This window comes from Lynx rufus, unplaced genomic scaffold (genome assembly GCF_022079265.1).
Source record: "Lynx rufus isolate CCGP_SWC_20201006 ecotype Redwood Valley unplaced genomic scaffold, mLynRuf1.p SCAF_34, whole genome shotgun sequence".
Classification (NCBI taxonomy): domain Eukaryota; kingdom Metazoa; phylum Chordata; class Mammalia; order Carnivora; family Felidae; genus Lynx; species Lynx rufus.
In genome coordinates this window covers 506716-522613 of record NW_025814850.1, presented here as the reverse complement: position 1 = coordinate 522613, position 15898 = coordinate 506716, and the positions used below count along the sequence as shown (strand labels likewise).

The following is a 15898-nucleotide window of genomic DNA, read 5'->3' as shown; positions in this document are numbered from 1 at the left end:
CGTGATCTACCCCTTGGTGAGTTTGACACCCCCCCACGTCTGCACTGACAGCTCAGAGCCTGGAATCTATTTTGGATTGTCTCTCCCTCTCTGCCCCTCCCCTGCTGGCAGTCGGTTTCTGTCAAAAATAAACCTTAAAAAGCAAAAGTATCACTCAAATCTTGTTTGCTGAACACATGAGTTTTGTTAAGACCTTGTTATAACCCTCTACCTCCCAGATTAAAATCCTATTTTCAGGGCAGCTGCCACTGGCTCAGCCTTTCACCAGCCTTCCCCCACACTTCACCTTGTTCTAGGCTGGCCTCTATACAGACTTCTTCACAAGGCTGACCAGTATCTACAAGAGGCTAGCAATAGGAAAAGGGGATTCTTCATGACTACTCAGTAGTTTGAAGCCTGTATTTTACAATCTGCAATTGGTACCAGTTCATGATCCACATACGGACAGAATTTTAATAGAATGAATCACATTCATTGTTCTTCTATAAGGGATGGCCTGACCTTTTTCTTAAACTGCTTTATAGTCCCTTAACTGTTAACCCTATAAACGTATCCCCTGGAAAAAGCACTTCTGTGTCCCTCCCAGGGGTCCGAGGATCAGATTAAATCCCACACCACGTTTGTCCCTTGTTACAACCTTTAGAAAGGCAAGATCCTGTCACTGAGGGGACTCAAGGGTTTCCGACCAAACTGCTCTATCAGTTCACGAGGTGAGTTCCTCCATGGCCATTGAACCGGGATGGCCCAACGACCACCAGTGAATCCGTCCACCCTGCAGTCCCTCCTTTCAGGACTCTAAGGACACTGCAGCTCTGGCGACATGCAAGGGACAGGCTCACTGAAGGTTTTCTTGGCCAAGAGGTTGAGGTCCCCGTTGGCCTGCAGGCGTAGACTACCCTCCACTGCCCCTTTCTGTGGTTCCTTCCCACGTACAAGACTGACTATACATAAAATACAATCTGCAAATCAGGTGTTTCTGAAAACAAGTTTTATTTAAATAAGGGCTTAAATACATTACATAACATTAAAACTGAAGGAAAAAATAAACCAAAAAACCAGTCTGTTACTTCACATGGCATTGGGCAGCTGCTGCTAGTAAGGTGCAAGCTCTACAGCCAGCTACAGGACTCATACATCGGTTTGAAGTTTGTTCCCTTGTCAGAAGTTTAACTCGGATAGAAGGTTGGCCTCACATTCTGGTGTTCGGACATCAAATAGCTAGGATATGTCTGGTCAAAAAGACTTTGGTGGCAAGTCAGACGTCCTATCACACCTTGCTAGAGGGAAGGTGGCCGCTCTAAGCTCCGCCCGCCCGGTCAGGTTGGAGACACCAGGGATCTTTCTTTGACTACCAAGACTCCCTGTGGCAGCACCGCTGCTGTGGCCGGCTTACCCCATCCTGTCCTCTCAGCTCCACCGCGGGCTGCTCAGGTGGTGACATTCTCTTAGGGCAGGGAACTCTGAAGAGGGAGAGCCGAGGAGCTTCTGGCCAGACATAGCCGGCTGTGATCTTGGGGCTCTGGGCTTGACCGAAACATGACGTTACTGCTTGGTTTCAGGCCGGACACTGCCAGGCGCCTACTGCTTGACCTCTGTTTAAATGAGGGACTTCAAGACTAGACAGCATGGCTCTTTTCAGTTTATTGCATGAAGGAGTTACACTAGTCCAAGTTAAAAGCAGACCCCAAATGGTTACATTATACAAGCTGTGAGGTTTTTAAACTTGTGACAAGGGACAGAAGGGAAATTCTACTCATTGCAAAGAAATCCTCACTTAAGCTTCAGTGAGCCAAAAGCACTTAAAACCCATGAACCTTCAGCTGGTCGTCCTTAGCCAGTCCAATCTGCAAAGAAAAAAAGACAAAGTTATAATAGGGGATCAACCCCCCCCCCCCCACCGATTTCTGATGCCAACAACTGTCTTCTTGCTCCTACACTGGGCAAGAGAAGTCCAAGAGCCAAGGCACACACCTCAACCACTAGGAGCACAATGGTTCTTAACTCAGGGTACTCAGGAAAGAACCAATGATATAAAGAGGATTTTAGCACTTAGGAACTGCCAACCAGACATCGTGTGTATTCTAGTATCTGTGTGCCATTTAAACGTGCATCTTTAGGGGCGCCTGGGTGGCGCAGTCGGTTAAGCGGCCGACTTCAGCCAGGTCACGATCTCGCGGTCCACGAGTTCGAGCCCCGCGTCGGGCTCTGGGCTGACGGCTCAGAGCCTGGAGCCTGTTTCCGATTCTGTGTCTCCCTCTCTCTCTGCCCCTCCCCCGTTCATGCTCTGTCTCTCTCTGTCCCCAAAATAAATAAACGTTCGAAAAAAAAAACAAAAACAAAAAAAAAAAAAAAAAAAAAAAAAAAACAAAAAAAAACGTGCATCTTTAAAGTGGTCACCAGGCTGGCTCAGTCAAGTAGAGCATGCGACTCTTGATCTGGGGGTTTTAAGTTCCAGCCCACACGCTAGGTGTAGAGATTACTTAACAAACAAAAAAAGTACATCCATATACGAATTAAATAAGGCAGACAAGTCCCTTCTGTTTTTGGGAATACTTATCTACTTCAACTCAACTGTTTTGCTTAGTCTTACAATACCAACTTCTAGGTCCTCAGGAGACTGAGTATAGAGTAGGAAGGATCGGACATGCAGACAGGGTAGAGGCACAAATGGATCATCACCAAGTGATGGAACTCACCTCTACAAGGAACTGGCATATGTTCTTGCGCTGGTCACCCTGTAGCTGAATTACTTCTCCATATTCTGGATGCTCAATTACAGTACCATTGCAGGCAAATTTCTGCAAGCATGAATGAAGCAAAACAAATTAGACGAAGTGCAGCCCGAGTGCACCAACAATTCCTCCTGAGAATACAAGTGAGCACCCCCTCCTGAGCAAGTTAAATGTGATATTCTTACGATCTCACCGAATACCTACCTTCTTAAACGCCTTCACTAGTTTCTTTTTATCGTAATCATCAGCGATCCCTTGGACAGTAGTAAGGGTCTTCCTGCCGTTTCTCTGTTGAATTCTTATATGGATATAATCCTCAGTGCCAGCAGGAAGCAGATCATCACCCTTACTTGCATCAGCAAAGGGGTCTGGGAAGAAAGATCAAACTCGGTTAGAGCTGTTGGGGCTCAGGTGCCATTGTCACCCTCCCAATGGATCTTTGGCGCGCCCAGAAAACAACTACTGAAATCGCCAGGGCTGAGATCAGGTCAGACAAGTCCTTGTTGGCCGTCCCCGGAACGGGTCAGTCCGGGACGGCTGGCTTCCCCAGCGCCGGGGGAAAGCCCGGGCCTCTTGCCCCAGGCCCGCCCTCGGAAGCCGATCACGTGCCGGGGGAGCCTGGGACGGCAGGCAGTGCCCCACCCGGCTGATGCAACCGGCCGGAACCAAAGCTCCAAGGCGGGGCCAAGCTTCCCGCCCCATTGGCGGGAGCGTTTGTCACTTAGGCCTGGCACCGCCTCTCACTCCCGGGTCCGTGACAACGGCGGTGACGTAACGGACGTGACGCAGGGGTGGCGGGAGGGGGCGGGTGGGGCCCAAGGCGGCCCGGGAGCCATTAGTAAATGCGCCACCCGATAGACACTGGGACTGCCCAAGGGTTGCCTCCCTGCCCGCTCCTTCCGGTCGCACTTAAGGACCGACCCCAGGGCCCCGGCCGGGCCCCGCTTCCTGCGAGCGCGAAGATCTTCCCTCCTCCCAAGTTTACGAAAGCCCGGAGCGCTGGCAGGTTTCCGGGCCCGGAGCACTTCGCCACCCCACCCAGGCCTTTCTCCCCACGGGACTTTTCCGCGGCTTACCGAAAGAGTGGAGGTTCTGGATAGCGGACATACGATACGATTCCTTTTCCTCGGTGGAAACGGCCTGCGGAAGGCGGCGGCGGGAGAAGGCGGGCAGGGGGGACGGAGCGTCGGGAAGCGAGGGGGCTCAAGGGGGAGGCTGCTGAGTCCTCGGCGGCGGCTCAGTGACTGGGGCGGAGGGGCGGCGCCTGTATTCACTTATATAGCCGCCCCTGTGACGCCAGCGCGCTGCCCTCACGTCCTGGCCCCACCCACGACGTCGTGGCCCCAGCCCCCTGGCGCCGCCGTTTCCGATTGGTCCGGGGGCGAGGACGCGAGACGGCGCTTGCGCAGGAGCTCTGCTGCGGGAGGGCGTCCTCTCGATTCCGGGAGTGGTAGAAGGGGAAGGGAAAGGTTGGTCCGTCTAGGCGCCTGCGCAGTGCGGGAGGAAGGTGTCAGGGCTGCGCAGAAAAGTGGCAGAGGTTTCGGGAGAGCCTGAGTCCTCTGTTCTCTGGCACGTTCCACCTTCTTGACCCTGTTGCAGCCCTACCTGCTTGGAGAAGATTTTTCGTGCGGTAGATTGGCACCCTTTAAATGGGATTTCGATGCTGAACCTCCCAAACGCGACACATTCCCACTATCATGCCCACCCAGTTACCCACGAACTCTTTCTTTAGGGCAGCACTTGTATTTAATCAACAAATAATATAATCCAAACCTTAACTAAATCACGTATTGTTTAGATGAATCTAATCTAAAACTGGATTAATCTGCTTTAAGTATGTCACTTATATAATCTACGGAAAGAATGCCCACCTCATTAGCGTGGATTCAAGGGAGAGTAACTCTGGTTCTGGGGGCAAAGAAGAATTCAGGCACCCTAAGGGGTCCTGTGTGCCCTCCAAATTGTGTGGGGGAGAGCCTTCCCAGAGAGTAGTCAAAATATTTTCTTCAAAACAGTCAACCATTCTTGCTTTTTCAGTATATAAATTGAACTGCTCTGTTGCAAGGGAGAATAGAGTGGATTTAGATTCCAAAGACGTCCAGGGGCCATTCAGGTAAGATAAAGGAGTGCAGACAGCCAAGTGTGATGTAATGGGGTGTGGAGGGGGCCTGGGTGAGAACTAGAGGCTGTAACAGCTACTCACCTCCAGCCTATTGTGCTGGATCTTTTTCAAGACAACTTGGACCCTCTGATATTTATAGAAAATCTCTTGATTTTTAAAAAAATGTTTATTTTTGGGTGAGAGAGAGAAAAAACTTGAGTGGGGGAGGGGCAGAGAGGGAGAGACAGAGAATCCCAAGGAGGCTCCGTGCTGTCAGCGCAAAGCCTGATGCAGGGCTCAGAACTCACGAACCCATGAGATCATGACCTGGGCTGAAGTCAAGGGTGGGATGCTCAACTGACTGAGCCACCGAGGCGCCCCTAAAATCTCTTGATTTTTAAATATTGCCAATAAGTTGAAGTTTGGGAAAGCAGTAGACAAGTCAAACAAAAAAACGTGTGTCTTGGCCCCATGGGCTGCCTGTTTAGACCCCTTGACAGTCAGGGTCACTGGCCACGTGGAATCTAGTGGGAGAGAGATCATAGACAAACCTGACGGATTGTGATAGATGCCAAGAACAAGCAGGGCAATGTGAGACCCAGCTGATACTTAGGGGTGGGAAAGAGCCCATTGTGGGGCAAGGTGAGAGCCTGCCAGATGGGAAACCCCGAGGAAGGAAAAGCTAGGTGTATTTGATAGTTTGTTTTGATGGCGTCTTAACTAAGTAAAATTTTGGTTAATAATTTGACTTCCTTGATACAGGAAGTTGGGAACCATGGCTAGACGCATGGCTAGACGTCTCAGTCTCAGTCTCCTGTCCATCCCTTCCTGCCCTCCACCTGGGAAGCTCTACCCTTCTAGACCAGGCTGTGCTTGACAGGGGGTTTGAGGAGAGAGTGAATAAATCCGAGTATGCACACATTTTGTTATACAAAATTTTATTTTTTTTAATATGAAATTTACTGTCAAATTGGTTTCTATACAACACCCAGTGCTCATCCCAACAGGTGCCCTCCTCAATACCCATCGCCCACCCTCCCCTCCCTCCCACCCCCATCAACCCTCAGTTCTCAGTTTTTAAGAGTCTCTTATGTTATACAAAATTTTTAAATTAGCAGTGTGGTCCAGCTTATCTTTCCTTTTAGGAAAAGATCCTTTCTGCACTATTTTAAAGAAATCCTTTCTCTGCTTTGCAGTTTATAAAGATACTCTTTTTTTGGTTGTTGTTGATTGTTTGTTTTGAAAGTTTTGAAGCTTTACTTTTTGGAGCGCCTGGGTGGCTCCGTTGGTTGAGGGTCTGACTTCGGGTCATGACCTCACAGTTTGTGGTTTCGACTCCAGCTTCGGACCTGCTTCACATCCTCTGTCCTCCTCTCTCTTTGCCCCTTCCCCATTCACACTCTGTCTGTCTCTCTCTCAAAAATAAATATTAAATTTTTTTTTTTACTTTTAACATTTAGGTGTTTAAGCCACCTGGAGTTTATTTCTGTGTGTGGTGCAAAACAGAGGTCTAATTTTTTTTTTTTAACCTATATGGATAGCCGATCGTTCTTGCAACATTTATTGAATAATGTATCATTTCCCCACTGATTCATGCCTTCTCTGTCATAACCATGTTTCCATTTGTGTGTGGGTTCGTTTTGGGGGTCTCTGTTCTGTTGCACTGGTCTGTTTTTCCCAAAGCCACTCTCCCTTAATTAGAGGAGCTTTACCAAAAGTCTCGATGCCCAGTAGGAGGCACCCCTCCATTTTGTTGTTCTTCAGAATGCTCTGGCCCTTCTGCTCCCCCGCATTCACCACTTCTATGAAGCACCCTGAACTTTCTCATCTCAGGGTGTTTGTACAATGGCTCTCCCTTGAAAAAAAATGTTTATTTATTTTTGAGAGGGGCAGGGGCAGAAAGGGGGAGAGAGGGAGAGAGAGAGAGAGAGAGAGAGAATATCCCAAGCAGGCTCTGCACTGTCAGCACAGAGCCTGATGCAGGGCTCAATCTCACGAACAGCGAGATCGTGACCTGAGCCAAAACCAAGAGTCCTATGCTTTAACTGAGCCAGCCAGGTGCCCCTAAAGGCTCTCCCTTTGCTAGGTACATTCTTCCCCCTTCTTTGTGTGATGTGTCCCGCTCATCCGTCCGGATTCAGCTGGGGTTATCTTATCCGTTCTTTTGAGAAGACTGTATTTGGAGCCCTTTTTGTGCCCCCACTTCCTCTATTTGGGCATGTATCACGGCATCTTGGCTTGCCTGTTCCTTGGACTGGCTACATGATTTGCTGGGCCCAGTACAAAATCAAAAATGTGAGGCCCTTTGCTCAAAAATGGTTAAGAATGTCAAGACGGTGACAGCAAAACCAAACACAGCGCTTCCAAGCTTGGGGCCCCGTGTGACTGTGCAGGCTACGTGCCCATGAACCTGGCTCTGCCCCTTCCTTTTTTTGTCTCCCCGCCAGGCTGTGAGCTCAAAGAGCAGGGTGCATGCCTATCTCCTCTACAGTGTAGTCCTGGCATGCAGTGGGAGCCCGACGCTGGTCAAATGGACACGTGGACATATATTGTAGGTGCTCAGTTGTTTGGAATGGCTGCTCCCTAGCTCTGGGCTGTAACCTCTGTTACTCTACTAGTTCTGGGGTGGAGGATTAAGAAAAAAATCTTTCTTTCTTTCTTTCTTTCTTTCTTTCTTTCTTTCTTTCTTTTTAGGTTTATTTATTTATTTTGAGAGAGAGAGAGAGAGAGAGGGAGGGGCAGAGGGAGAATCCCAAGCAGGCTCCATGCTGTAAGCGCAGAGCTCAATCTCACAAACCGTGAGATCATGGCCTGAGCTGAAGTCAAGAGTAGGATGTTTAACACAAACTGAGCCACCCAGGCGCCTCGAGAAAAAATCCTTTTGAGAGGTCTGACTCTGGGCTCCCAAGAAAGCTTCTAGGTCTGGCCTCCTGGCTCAGGGCAGGGAGGGTAGCCCTACGTGAGCCACATCCCCCAGCTTCTCGTGCAGGGACCTGGTGCCCTGTGCCAGGCCTGACCTCAGTGCACCGTAGACAGTTGTCACCACAAACACACCCTGCTTTGCCCTGGACAGGATGCAGTTCAGGGATCAGGCCTGGGGCAGGTGGTCAGGGAAGCAGGTGACCCGGTTCTTGATTAGGACCGATTTCCTGGGTGGTCCTGCTCCCCTCTCAGGGTTTCCATCTTATCCCCCTAAGAGGAGCGGGTAATTTTTGCCAGGACTTTTGCCAGGACTGAAGTCTGAAGCTCTGTGTTTCCAGGTTGGGAGCATTTCCAAGGAGGGCCTGTAAGAGTCCACAGTCCAGTGTGGAGGTGGCCCCAGCTCTGGGAGCTTTGGGAGTAATGATGGGGCCAGGACAAACTCATCAGGAAGTGACGTCCGTGCCTGCTGTTAGTGCTGGCCTAGTCATTACTGTGCTCCTACTTCTGAGGTCCTGGCCCGGCAGCTGGGGGCACTACAGCATATAGGCTCTGGAGTATCTGAACCTGAGTATCACCTCCACCTCTTCCTGCCAGGGTGACTCACTCTCTCCCAGCCTCCATTTTCTTATCTGTACAAAGGGATAATGATGCCTTTCTCTTAGGCGTTTGAGAGGATTTCAAGGGGATTTCAAGACGATATATCATGTGGGATGGGATAAAAATGTAGCGTTACTAGAAGTCACTGAGCAGTTTATGCCAGATTCCCAGAGGTGAAAGGGGAGAGAGAAGCCCTGAAAGCAGTACGGGACAGGTGTAAGTCCCTCAGAATGGGGACAGGACAGAGGTGGGTGACTCTTCGTGGTGATCTCCTTAGGCCGTGTGGCAAGGGCATGGCTGTGTGGGACACCTGGGGACCCTCAGCCTCAATACGAATTCCCCGGGGCCCCAAACTTGGCATGGAAGCGGCAGAATCTCCCATCAGGAATGGGTGGCATCCTCTGGGGAAACAGGTGTCTTCTTGAGAACTAGTGCAGATGGATGATCTGGTCCAAGGGTACTTCCTGTAGCTCTGATGCTACAGGAAACCCTGTGACCTAGAGAGAATCTTGCGACATGCTGAAGCCCTTGTCACATCCAAGATCGGTTTTCTGGGCAGCTGGTGGGACGGTAACTGGCATGGGATTTAACTTGATTTAAAGAAGGTCAAATACATGTGATATTTCTTGCATTCCTCGTTTGGGAGCCACTGCCCACACACACAGATGGCTGGAATGGTGTCCCCACCCCTCCCTCCCCCTCCAAGTGAATGAATCTGCTATTGTTACCACTTGGGAAAGGAGGCAGGCAGAGTTGGGCTTGCTGTGGCTCAGACCTGGATCGCATGTGATTATTGTTAAGATGTGCGTGCTAGGAGTAAGCTGGGGTTCTGCTGACAGTGTATCTCCTCTCCCTCCTCTCCCCTCTCCCCCTGGCCCCTAGGGTGATAACTGGGAAGAGACACGTGGGAATCTTATGGGGTGCTGGCAATGACCTCCATCTTGATTCAAGTGGCAAAAACTCATCGAGCTGGACCCTTAGAGCAAAGGTGCTTTCGTATATATGACGGGCCTTCTTTACTCTCCTCCAACTCCCTGCCTGCCCGCCCCCGCCTCCCCCCCCCAGCCTAGCTTTCTTGCTCTGGTGTTTCCTCCCCTTGCCAGGGACTCATTGCTGCCAACCCAAGGTGGGAACCCCGCTCAGTTCCTGTTTGCCTCTTCGCTCAAAGCATTTGCCCTCTCTACCCCGCCTTCTGCTCCTTCCCCTCCTCCTCCTCCTCTTCCTCCTCCTCCTCCTCCTCCTCCCCTGGGGAGTCCCCTGTAGATGGGATGAGGGAAGGGTGGCCTTGCTTTGGCAGGGGGGTACAGGCCAGAGCCCCTGGTTCCCCTCCTCTGGTCAGGGCCACCTGGGTGGCCAAACTGTAGACTCAGTTGCCTCTGGTGGGGAGGATAAAGTGAGCCTGGGCTCGTGGAGGAAGTGAAGGGCCACACCTGGCACCTGCCCTCAAGGAGCCGACAGCCCAGGCTTTGGATGCTGGAAGTGCCAGGCACAGGTGCACAGACCCTGCATTCTGACGGGGCACTGGAGTAGGAGTCCCCTAGGCGGGGTGGGAGGTGCAGGAGGGTAGATGGTCCAGATCAAGTGAAGAGTGTTAGACGTGTTGGAATGGAGATCAGCACACACCTGGCTTCCCCTGAGACCTTAGCTCCTGTGACTTCTTTCTGTTAATTTTAGCGGGAGAGACAGAGAGAGAGAGAGAGAGAGAGAGAGAGAGAGAGAGAGAATCTCAAGCAGGCTTCAGGCTCAGCATGGAGCCTGATGTGGGGTTCGATCTCAGGACCCTGGGATCATGACCTGAAGGGAAATCAAGAGTCAGACCCTCAACTGACTGAGCCACCCAGGCACCTCTTCTATTTTTATTATTATAATTATTAAAAAAATTTTTTTAATGTTTATTTATTTTTGAGAGAGAGACAGAGTGCGAGCAGGGGAGGGGCAGAGAGAGAGGGAGGCACAGAATCCGAAGCAGGCTCCAGGCTCCGAGCTGTCAGCACAGAGCCTGACGCGGGGCTCAACCCACAAACTGCGAGATCATGACTTGAGCCGAAGTCGGACGCTTAACCGACTGAGCCACCCAGGTGCCCCTAAAACAATTTTTTAAAGTCAAGTACCCACTACATTCTGGGTGCTGTGCTGAGTGTCTCTCACTCACGTCCCATGGAATCCTGACAAAGCAGATGTCAGTGCCCTCCTGCAGGTAAGGTGTCTGGGCTTGCACAAGGACACAGGCTGGGGTGGCAGTGGCCTTCCCACTGGGCTGCATGGCCACTCGGAGGGGCTGGGTTCCCAGGAGGAACCTCTGGGCTGCTTCTGACCTTGTAAGCGCATTGGCCGTGCCCTTCATGGGGCCAGCACTTGGGAGTGCACCCCAATTCTCTGCCAGAGCTGCGCGGTGTGACTACACATTTGAAAAGTGAGTCTGGGTGACCCGTGATGCTGTGGACGGGCAGCCATTGCAGCACACAGACCAGGAGTTTAAAAAAAACGGATACTTAACGTTGTTCTTTCAACAACGACTGAAGCTCCCACTCCGGTCGACACTGAGATGGGCGCATGCCTGCCCCGGGAGGAGTCAGGGAGATGACAGAGTTCAGTTGTTGTTCAGAGACTGGTGGGCGTTGTGGGAACAGAGGCACGTGTGTGTGAGTGTGCGGAGGTGTGGGTGGTGTGCCTGTACGCGGGTGAGTGCGGCGTGCACACTGCATGTGTATGAGCGCCCACGCGCGCATGTTTGTGCGTCTGAGCCAGCGGGAGCATGTATAGGCGCGTGTGGTCCTTTCTTCCTTCCCAGATGCTCAGGAGGATCTGAGAGCTTCCTGGGGACAGCCAGGTCGAGGGGAGGGGTGCCAGTCCTTATAAGGGGGTCTTGCTGGCATGACTGGGGTTTTGAGTCAAGGGACTATTTGAAAGATGTTGTCCTGTTACTTGTCTGCTCTGTGTCCTCAGGCGACTCGCATAACCTCTCTGAGCCTGTGTCTTTTCCTGTATGTATCAGGGAAAAAAATCACACTGGATTTATTAACGATACCCCTGGCTCCGTTTCTAAGGAGATCAGCTCCAGGTGCCCTGGGGGTCTTCCTTGTCAGATGGGGGAGGCTGGATGTAGCTAAGACGCTGGGTGGAGGATGGACACCCCAGGGGAGACCTGAGGGGATGAGGCGGTGCAGACAGGGAAGCTGGGGTCAGTGAAGTGAACCGTGGGTGGCGTGGCAGGTGGAGGGGGAGGGGCTGGGAGAGATGACAGCTTTTGGGGGGCCTTGAGGGGGGAAGCCTGGTGCCCAGTGTTCTACCTGCTGCATCCACACTGTCCCTCCAGAATCTTTAGTGACCCCCACGGCTCACTGGTTCTTTTGCAGAGAGGATGTTCTCTTGGGGACAGAGCGAGGTTTCAGGTTCTGCCTCAACACAGGCCTGGGCTGTGGGTGGGGGAAACTTGTGACACTTTGGTTAGGTAATAGGGAGTCCATGGCTCACTGTAGAGCTACTGTTTTATTACGGGCTTCCAAGTGCCTGGCATTACGCACTTTATATTTACTGTCCCGTCGAATCCGCCGGACACCCCAGCAAGCCAGAGGAGCTGTTCCTTTTGAAGTTTAGAATGGTGAAATTGTTTTTGCAAGATCACAGCTAGCCAGTTGCAGGGCTGGCTTCAGGCCCGGAGCCTGTGACCTTGACTGAGAAGGTGTCCCTGCCCTGGAGAGCTGGCCCTTCGCCCACTGCTGGCTTCCCCTGCTAGAGCTGGGACCAGGCACCGAGACCCTGCCCAGGGCAGGGTGGCCTGGCGTCGCCCTCACGTGAACTCACTTCCTTCAGTTCTTTCCGTATCTCCGTGTTTTATTTTGTTTAAAAATAATGATCCTATTTTTCCTATTATAAAATATTGTGTACTTTTGTGTTTGGTTTCTACTTAAACAATTTTTTTAAATTAAAAAAAATTTTTTTAACGTTTATTTATTTTTGAGACAGAGAGAGACAGAGCATGAACGGGGGAGGGTCAGAGAGAGAGGGAGACACAGAATCCGAAACAGGCTCCAGGCTCTGAGCTGTCAGCACAGAGCCCGACGCGGGGCTCGAACTCACGGACCGCGAGATCATGACCTGAGCCGAAGTCGGCCGCTTAACTGACTGAGCCACCCAGGCGCCCCACTTAAACAATTAAAAAAAAAAATTTTTTTTAAGTTTTTTTAAAATTTATTTTTGAAGGAGAAAGAGACAGAGCATGAACGGGGGAGGAGCAGGGAGAGAGGGAGACACAGAATCTGAAGCAGGCTCCAGGCTCTAAGCTGTCAGCACCAAGTCCGATGTGAGGCTCGAACTCACGAACTGTGAGATCACGACGTGAGCCGAAGTCAGACGCTTAACCGACTGAGCCACCCAGGTGCCCCACTCTTTAAATTTTTTATGCAATAAAAATATATTATTTTTAAAAATATTATTATATATTATTATTTCATATATTATATATTATTATATATTTTATAATGTATCATATGTTATTGTTTTATATATTATTTAAAAATATATATTCTTATTGCATAACAAATTTTAAAGTAGAAAAGTGGCAAAAAAAAAAATCAGCCGTTAAATCAGTTATCACCTCAGAAAGACCAAGGTCCATTTTGGCATGTTGTCATCTCTTTTTATGTGGATATTTATAAAGCTGTCAACTGCTCTGAGTGTCCCCCTGCTTTGTGCCATGTTAGCCCTCAGCACCCTTGACACCTCTTCAAATTCTCCCTCAAAGAATCCATTCTCATTTAAAACACTAGTGAACAGGGGCACCTGGGTGGCTCAGTGGGTTAAGTGTCTGACTTTGGCTCAGGTTGTGATCTCGTGGTCCATGGGTTCGAGTCCCAAGTCAGGTTCTGTGTTGACAGTTTGGAGCCTGGAGCCTGCTTCGGATTCTGTGTCTCCCTCTCTCTCTCTCTCTGCCCCTCCCCTGCTTGCACTCTCTCTCTCTCTGTCTCTCTCTCAAAAATAAACATTAAAAAAAAAAAAAACGCTAGTGAACATTTAAGCTTACATTTAAGCTTTACTCAGTGACTTCTGGGTGGAGGGGGGAAGGCATTCACACCCCCCCCCCCCATATGGCTCCAAAGTCTTAGCTTGCGGGGACCCTTCCTGATCATTCTAATGGTGTCCCTTTCTCTCCCTCTCCAGGATCTGTCTCTGCTAGCTCTTTATCTCCTCCTTTGATTCTGTCCCAGCTCCAGATCTTAACCTCTTCCCACCTCGGTTTTGCAATTCAGTTCTGCCCCATCCCGGCCAGCAAATGTGTGCTGCTGAGATTGGCCTCCACTTGGCCAAACAAAGGGTGTGCTGGCTTGTAGACCCCCTAGAGCACAGACGCAGAGACATCGAAATGTTGTTGCCATTATGATACATTTAAGCAAAATGCATTTTTAGTTGGGATCCAACTACAAGCTGTCTTGTGACTTGCTTTTCATAATGTTACATATAATGAGGTATGTTACTATTTACATAAGAAAAAGGAAATATGAGGTTGCCTGGGTGGCTCAGTCGGTTGAGCGTCTGACTCTTGATTCCAGCTCAGGCCATGATCTTACGGTTCATCATTCTAGCCCCTCGTCAGGTTCTGCAGTGGCAGCTTGGAGCCTGCTTGGGTCTCTCTCTCTCTCTCTCTCTCTCTCTCTCAAAATAAATAAACTTAAAAAAAAAAGAAAAGGGAAATATGTGTGTGTTGTTGTTGTTTTTTGATCCCCCCCTACCAAAAAAGGTTACCTGTGAGAAGGAGGGGTGGAGGGTAGAGGGGACGGGGATAGAAGGCAGATTTCCTTGACTTTATACTATTTTGGAGATTTGATTTTGGAACCATGAAAATATTTTATATAATTATAAGGATAGCAAGTGCAGTAGATCAAAACATATCAAATATGCTTATTTCAAATATATTTGAATGCACAAGTTTATAACAGTGAAAGAAAATTCTTATTTACTCAATTTGGAGGATGCAGTGGACTCATCTCATTACTTTGAAAACTGGGAAATAAAAGGAAATTATCAAGGCGCCTGGCTGGCTCAGTCAGAAGAGCGTGTGACTCTTGATCTCGGGGTTGTAAGTTCAAGCCCCATGTTGGGCGTAGAGCTCACTTACATAAATAAAGAAGTAAACTTAAAAAAAATAAAAAGGAAATGATTTACCTTGTCTTTCCTGTAAGAACCATAGCTTTCTTGCAGTGGAACCAAACTGTAGGTGAAGGAGGTGGGGAATGATTCTTTTTATAGAAGGAGCATTCCAGGTAATAAATGAAGGGAGAGTGATATAATTAGAATACTACCATTTTGCAAACCCTAATCGATGAATGGATCTGGGCATTGAGCATCAACCTCCAAAGCCACCAAAAGAGAAACAACACAGCACCCACCACCCCTGCTGGGAAGGAGGAGGAAGCCCTGAATCTGATAAAGGCTTTAAATCTAACTAGTAAGTTTCAGGCAACGCGGAGGACAGAGGAACATGTCAGACTATGTCATGGGAATGCAATTAGTCAAGTCCAGATGGAAAAACTCTACGGGACAAATAATGTTTTCTACAACAAATAAATGGGGAGGAGGAAAGAAAAGAGCGGGAGGAGGCAGCTACAGTTTGAAAGACGATACATACAACCAGTTGCTTTGGGTGGACTTTATGTGGCTTCCAAATTAAGAAAAAAAAATTGTCATTTGTAAGACTTAGAAATTTGAACACTGACCAGGTATTTGATTATATTAGGTGTGATATTGTGATTTAAGAGAAATACGTATTTGATTTCTGCCCCTGGTTCCTGGCACAGAGATCCTAAAATCCCTGTATTTTCCTGAGTGATAAGGGTGCTTGGAGCTTCTTTTATTATAATACTTGGTCTTAGGGGCGCCTGGGTGGATCAGTCAGTTAAGTGTCTGACTTCAGCTCAGGTCATGATCTCACGGTCCGTGGGTTTGAGCCCCGCGTCGGGCTCTGTGCTGACAGCTCAGAGCCTGGAGCCTGCTTCGGATTCTGTGTCTCCCTCTCTCTCTGCCCCTCCCCCACTCATGCTCTGTCTCTGTCTCTCTCAAAAATGAAATAAAACATTAAAAAAATTTTTATAATACTTGCTCTTAGTCCCCGGTTCGGGACACCAGAGCCTCTAAGACCCTTAGAACCTGTGGAGTGGTGATGGTGTCTTTTTGTATGTTACTGAGATGACGGGTGGCTGGGAGCCCCTAGAGAGCTTGAGGACAGGGCTGGTTGCCAGAGGAACTTTCAGGCTTGTCCCCACCCCCAGAGGGCAGAGGGGCTGGAGATTGAGTTAGTTACCAATGGCCAATGAGCTAATCGATGACACCTACAGATGGAACGTCCATAAAAACTTTTTAAACGGTGGAGTTTGGGGAGCTTCCAAATTGGTGGACACATCCACGTGCTGGGAGGGAGGTGTACCCCAACTCCACGGGGGCAGAAGCTCCTGGGCTTGGGGACACCTCCAGATTTTGCACTACGTACCTCTTCATTGAGCTGTTCATCTACGTCCTTTATAATAAACGTAATACTTCAGTGTTGCTTTGA

General features: G+C 49.5%; 1 protein-coding gene across 1 annotated transcript; it reads right to left on the bottom strand.

The window, feature by feature from the left end:
• Positions 1-971: 971 nt before the first annotated feature.
• Positions 972-3983, bottom strand: EIF1 (eukaryotic translation initiation factor 1). The gene is made up of 4 exons (XM_047093522.1): positions 3809-3983; positions 2937-3100; positions 2697-2798; positions 972-1844 (listed from the first exon to the last, which is right to left on the bottom strand). Exons 1-4 carry the CDS (start codon positions 3837-3839, stop codon positions 1800-1802), a joined length of 342 nt encoding a protein of 113 aa, XP_046949478.1. The 5' UTR covers positions 3840-3983; the 3' UTR covers positions 972-1799.
• Positions 3984-15898: the final 11915 nt, after the last annotated feature.

Excerpts from the sequence above, each read along its gene's own strand:
- EIF1 (XM_047093522.1), bottom strand. The coding sequence starts at position 3,839 with ATGTCCGCTATCCAGAACCTCCACTCTTTCG. Across the intron at positions 3,101-3,808 it reads CCAGAACCTCCACTCTTTCG|ACCCCTTTGCTGATGCAAGT; the intron begins GTAAGCCGCGGA and ends CTTTCTTCCCAG. Across the intron at positions 2,799-2,936 it reads TAGTGAAGGCGTTTAAGAAG|AAATTTGCCTGCAATGGTAC; the intron begins GTAGGTATTCGG and ends TCATGCTTGCAG.